This window comes from Octopus bimaculoides, chromosome 1 (assembly GCF_001194135.2).
Source record: "Octopus bimaculoides isolate UCB-OBI-ISO-001 chromosome 1, ASM119413v2, whole genome shotgun sequence".
Taxonomy (NCBI): Eukaryota; Metazoa; Mollusca; class Cephalopoda; order Octopoda; family Octopodidae; genus Octopus; species Octopus bimaculoides.
This window is the reverse complement of record NC_068981.1, coordinates 2784340-2790778: the sequence shown is the minus strand read 5'-3', so window position 1 is coordinate 2790778 and position 6439 is coordinate 2784340. Positions and strand designations below refer to the sequence as shown.

General features: G+C 39.3%; 1 protein-coding gene across 1 annotated transcript in view; it reads right to left on the bottom strand.

The window, feature by feature from the left end:
* Window positions 1-2: 2 nt before the first annotated feature.
* Window positions 3-6439, bottom strand: part of LOC106873415 (tetratricopeptide repeat protein 28) — a gene marked incomplete at its 3' end in the record, with an annotated part of 155172 nt that continues 148735 nt past the window's right edge. Inside the window, exons 18-20 of the mRNA XM_014920771.2 lie at window positions 4928-5148; window positions 3589-3862; window positions 3-1753 (exon numbers count right to left, since the gene is read on the bottom strand). Coding sequence (XP_014776257.2) covers window positions 3-1753; window positions 3589-3862; window positions 4928-5148 — 2246 coding nt within the window. The remainder of the gene's footprint in view (window positions 1754-3588; window positions 3863-4927; window positions 5149-6439) is intronic.

Sequence of the window (6439 nt, the reverse complement as noted above, 5' to 3'; positions counted from 1 at the left end):
AGAGGCCCATATGTCTGTGGAGTGAATTCCTCAGCAACCAGAGGACTTGAAAGGGATTTTTCTTTGAAACAAACTTTTTTCTGTGTGCTCTTGCCTTCATGTGGTTCTGAAGGGGTCAGTGAATCTGTGAATGTATTGTGATGATCTGAATGCAAAACAGAAGGATCTGACGACCATTTATCTAAACTTTTTTTAGCTGATTTTTGTCTGAAAGGAATAAAGTTGGCATCGGAATCTATACTCTCATTGTCTGAATGTACATATGTAGAAAATTGTGAATTACGACCTGAATTTCCTTCTTGATAACGAACTTTCTTCCTTAATTCCAAATCTGAAGAAGAAGAAACTGTATTTCTGGTGTCAGATACTGTTGTATGTAAAACATTTTCTTGAGATTTTAAGGCAGTTTTGTCAGATGGTGTCATGTGGACTGAATGTTCTAACACTGAATATTCTGGGGAAGAACAGAACTGAAGAGGATCGGAATTAAAAGTGGAAAATGTTCCTAACTTATAGTTTGGTTTAGGGAGATCTTGAGAATGAATAACTACTTTCTGAAAAGAGCTTGGTACATGGCTATTTTCTTTGGATTTAAATGCTGGCTTTTTGTCTCCACCTCTTAACTTTAATTTATCATCTGTTGAGGGGGATAAAGTTTTAAATGCCGAATTCTGAGCAGCTCGTAGTTGTGGTTTGGCAGGAATCGGAGGCTTAGCATCAGTCACATAATTTAGATCCATATTCGGTTGGTTGTTGTAAGAATGAAGTAGTAAGGAGAAGTCATCTGGCATTAGTCTTTCGAATTTATTTTCTTTGGAAGAGGAGGAGCTGGTATATTTCTGATGATGTTGTTCATTGGGTGAATCTGTTGGTAAACTATTAAAGGAAGAACCAGCAGAAGAAAAGTTTTTACTGGACATGTCTTGGAGATCTAAATTTTCCTGCTGCAACATTGCATTGTTAGGTTTTTCTGTCCTGTTTCGATGTAACGTAGGTGAAAAAGACTCACTATATTTAAAAGATTCTGGGGAATAGTTCTTAAAACCTGCTGTAGTTGTGGCATTTGGGGTGAGTGAAGAGGGAGAACTGCCAGAAGTACTTGGTGTGCATCTGTTTGCGCCAATCGAGGTGCACATGGTATTGTTGCTGCTCACTGAATCACACGAAGGACTTGCATGTCTTGAAGAATTGGCTGAATTAGATGAATAAGAGCAATTGTCTGGACTAGATTTCAACCGTTGCTGGCTCTGTTCGATGCGAAGCATGTGTGTTTGCTTTTGTGACTGGAAAAAACTGGCTTTCTGAAGCTGTTCTACAGCCTCTCGTTGTGGAGCTACATCAGCCAAAACTTTCAGTGCAATGTCCTCGGGATTGAGTGAGGAATTTTTTAAACTTTTATTATTTGGTCCAGTTTCTTTCTTTCCAACCTTTTTGAATAATGAATTTGCCGAAGTAAAGATCGATTTAGCATCCGAAATTGTTTTAGACACAGGCGTCGTCACGTGGGTTTCCATTTTATTGAATTTTGATGCAAGGGAACTAACTCTGGACTTCCCAACTGTACAACCAGGAGACAAACGATCAAATGGTTGGTCTTTAGGAAAATTTATGTTGGAATTTTCTGAATCGTTTTTATCGCCTCCAGCATTGTTTTTACATCGATTTCCATTTCCAGTTGAAGAGTTATCACACGAACGGAGTATTCTGGCTTTGTTTCCACTGTCTGAAAGATTTTCAACTTCTCTGTGGTTTTCTGTAAAAAAAGATAGTCGTTTTTAGGACTAAGAAGACAAACAACTAACAGAAGATAAGAGGACTGTAGATGTTAACTTTATTTTTCAGATATTTATGATGTTGAGAAGTATCACAATGAAACTAAAGTGGCATAAAAATAAGTTTTGCTTAGTTCTTTAGAGAACTATCACCGATTCTCAAAAAAAGACTAGCATCCATTTTATTGCTACCATATTTGATGGCATATAAGACACACTCCAATTTCAGAAGCACATATTCAAGAAACGGAGCTTTTAGTACATTAATAATATTGTAATATTTAAAGGAATTTTTAATACATTACAAATGGTTACAAAAGTACCTTTGCTTTAAAATTGCTGACGTGGCCGATGACAGTACCACCTGATTGGCACTCATGCCTGTGGAACTTTAAAAGCACATCCGAACGTAGGGTGTAACCGACCCACTTATGAGTAGCCCTCATTCATTGGACAATGAACTTTGCTTGCTTGCGAAGACCTATTGAGGCAAGTAAAAACAAATCAAAATCGCTGACGTGGCTGATGACAGTACCACCTGATTGGCACTCGTGCCAGTGGAACATTAAGAGCACATCCGAGCGTGATCGTTGCCAGGGCCACGGATTGGCTCCCATGCCAGTGACACATGAAAAGCACCATTCGAGCATGATCATTGTCAGCGTTGCTTTACTGACACTTGTGCTGGTGGCACGTGAAAAACAACATTTCAGCGTGGCCATTGCCAGTGCCGCTGGACTGGCTCCCGTGCAGGTAGCACGTAAAAAACACCTTTTGAGCGTGGTCGTAGCCAGTGCCGCCTGACTGGCCCTCATGCTGGTGGCACGTAAAAGCACCCACTACATTCTGGGAGTGGTTGGCGTTAGGAAGGGCATCCAGCTGTAGAAACTTTGCCAGATCAGATTGAGCCTGGTGCAGCCTCTGGCTCACCAGTCCTCAGTCTAACCCATGCCAGCATGGAAAGCAGACGTAAAACGATGATGATGATGAAGAAATTAAATTAGCAGTACAGCTGACCATAAGGTAAGAAATCATGTTAAATGTAAATATCCTTCATCATCATTTAACGTCCGTTGCCCATGCTGGTATGGGTTGGATGGTTTCACCAGGGCTGGCAAGGCTGGAAGGCAGCACCAGACTCCAATCCGTTTTGGCATGGCTTCTAAGGCTGGATGCGCTTCCTAATGCCAACCATACGATTACAATAATAAAACCTGCTAATCAGAAGTTAGTGAGTAAATTAGCTTATGGGAGGACTTCATGTACAGGACCAGGAGTGATTTTTTGAGACATTTTTTGGGACAAAAAATGTGCATCTTATATATGATTAAATACATTGAATATGAAGAATGGTAACTTGAGGCATTTTAGTTTAACAAAGAGCAAAGTGGAACTATGTCAATCTATAAAACAAATTTAATCCATGTTTCGCATGATTGGCCAGACTATTGGATGTTGTTATACATCACTGGTCACAATGCATTTTGCTTTGTTTTATCTTTCAAATCCTGCCACCTTGATGGCTAGTTGAGCAGGCCAACATTCCCCTGATCAGAAGACTACTCCTCCATCGTAGGGTGTGACCCTTTTACAGCTGAACGGACAGCAACATGAAATGAAAGGTTTTGCTCAAGAACACGACACACTGCTTGGTCTGGAAACCAAACCCACGATCAAGTGATTGTGAGTGCAACGCCCCAACCACTGGGCCATGTCCCTTCACATAAATACATACAGTTATAAATAATTATATGGTAGATAATTAGGATAAAAATTGATAGGAGAAAATGTTTCATAATGAATGAGAAATAATCACCTGAGTTTTGTTGCAGAGAATTTGTTTGGGAATCTGTGCAGAAAGTGGTTTGAGTAAACGATGAGCCTGGGAGTAGGGTTGAAAGTTCTTCGGGGCTGCTGGTGCTACTGACCGACAGACAACTCTCAGAACTGGTTGTAGGGCTGTGACAAAGGTAGTTGTTAGCTGGGTACATGGCTTTGATTCGGCTTTGACGAGACAGACACAGAGAAGGATCCGGAGGTACAGTTTTGGAAGATTTGTGCTGTTTACTCAACTTACCAACTAATCCACCCTAGAAACAGAAAACAACAACATCATCATAATTATCATCAAATTAAAAAAACCTGTTTAAAAAAACATTTCACTAAAATATTTATCATCTGTGCCAAGAATTATTAATTAAAGTTAAAATAAATTTGGTAACGAGAGTGCTAAACAAGTGGCTCAAAGGGCCTAGAGAGGTGATTCTCAACTGTGGGTCCCAGAGCCACATGCAACCCTCAAGCATCATTCCAGCAGCTTCTGATGCTCTTCCTTCTGTAAATTTAATAAATTTTTCTTTAATTGATAAGCATTTGTCTAACAGTGGGTTTCGAATGACTCCCTAGTCTAGACCCTTGGATCACTCCTGTAGTAATTCTCAGATAATAATATCAGGTCATCCCTTAAGTTCTGTCCGAATTTTGAATAAAGAAAACAAGTGATCAAATGTTATATCAAATTGAAATCACCTGCATCATGACAATGTTTGTTTATTCTCTTCGATGATAAAGTTCACTTACATATTGTACTTGATTATTCATTAAGGTATATTTACCTGCTGTATTAGATGGTATCAATTAAAAAGAGTGGAGTTTAATGAATGAGAAAGAAGATAGGATCCAGCAACCAGCAGGGGAATGACCCTGCTCAGTGTAGAGAAAAGGAGAAGATAGATCCTGTGTGCCAAGTATAAACACTGGATGTACAAGAGGTGTATTAGGATCACAGTTAGGCTAACAGAGAGTATACACTTCAAATGTGGATGGTGCACAGGGGCTATAAGCAGAAAGAACCACTAGAAATGGGCCTTGAATGCAGAGAGTTTGCAGAAACTAACATTACACTGGCTGTGTAATGTTAGTAGTGTACATGAACATTGAAGTACAAAGAAACTGAAAGAGAAACTAGATATTAGAAGATGGCAGCCGTATGAAGAAGTGTCAAGCAATTGAATGGAATGTGTGGAAGAGAGAAACAAAAGACAAAAGAGATGAAGTGTTGAAGACTAATCTCAAAATGTGGAATCTCGTTTGCTTGTCATATCAGATGATAGCAATCAACATTTACCTCTTGCTTTAGATGAGAGTTTATTTACCTGTTGCATCAGATGACAGCGGTTGAGGTTTCGCTTCTTCTCCATCTCAGCTGGGTTAAATAGAGACTTCTTTTTCGTCCGTGGTGATAATGGAGGTGTTCCAGCAAAATTAGACAATATTGAAGCTGATGTTGTGGTGGTGTTAGAACTGTGAGAGGAGGAGAGACTTTCCAGAGAACTGGAACTGTCCAAAGCGAGGCTCTTGGGGGCTTCCTGTGTATCTACAAGCAAACCATTGTATAGGAGTCAGTGGTGTAGAAAGGTGTGTGTGTGTGTATATGGGATTAGTGATGTAGAAAAGGGGTGTATATACAAGGATCACTGATGTGGAGAGGTGTGTGTGTGTATATGTTACTTATTTTGACCCTCAGCAAAATCCCAAATTTTATTTAATTTGCTTTGCAGGAGCAACAGTTTTGTCGAAAGCGTATCTTGTTAAATGCTCGAAATACAAGACTAGAGAAACAGCCAACAACAGATGAAGGGTCGTTCTTTATGTTGTTTGTTTTGTTTTCCATTTGTGTCTTTCATTGTTCGAAAAAATAGTTCATGTTCCACGTACTCATGCTTTGTATTTTTTTGTTGTACCCGTTTCATGATGTCCTGTGCCCACATATGCATATATATATATATATATATATATATGGATCACAGATGTAAAAAGGTGAGTATATATAGATCATGGTGTAGAAATGAGTGTATATATGGATCGTGGTTTATAATGGATACTTTAGGCCATTTATTATTTAAACAAGCTTGTTTCCATTTCCAAACTAAATTTGGTGGATCTTTCATAGATTTAATGACAGCCTGGGATATTGACATGCAGATACTTTCACCGATATCAATGCAGGACATCTATTGTTTAGGGTTCACTTACATGATTTGTAACAAGGGATGTATTAACACTTTGAACCCATCTGTACAGTTTAGTGGGTGCGATTTCATCTGACTATACTCCTGGAAGATGCAAAATCAGATGGTCACATGGGTTTTGTGCTTCATCATCACTTAGCTTCTGCTTTCCATGCTGGAATGGATTAGACCATTTGACTGGAACTGGTAAGCTGGAGAGCTGTACCAGGTTCCAGTTTGATTTGGCTTGGTCTCTATGGCATCCATGAGGCCCAATACTCAAAAAGGAACTCAGCCACTTGCCTCTGTGAGGCCCAACGCTTGAAAGGAAGTCAGCTACTTTGTCTCCATGAGGCCCAATACTTGAAAGGAACTCGGCCACTTGCCTCTGTGCGGTCCAACGTTCGAAAGGAATTCATCCACACACACACACACATATGAAAACAAAAAGTTAAATTCTGGTCATGAAAGACACAGCCTTGTGGACAGCTCATCATGACCAGAATTTAACTTTACGTTTTAATACCTACTGCTCTATTCTTTAGAGTGGGCTTCTTTTTCTGATAAACGTTATACTGACATTTATGTGTGTGTGTGTGTGTATGTATATATATATATATATATATACAGCAGTTGGACAAAATAATGGAAACACCT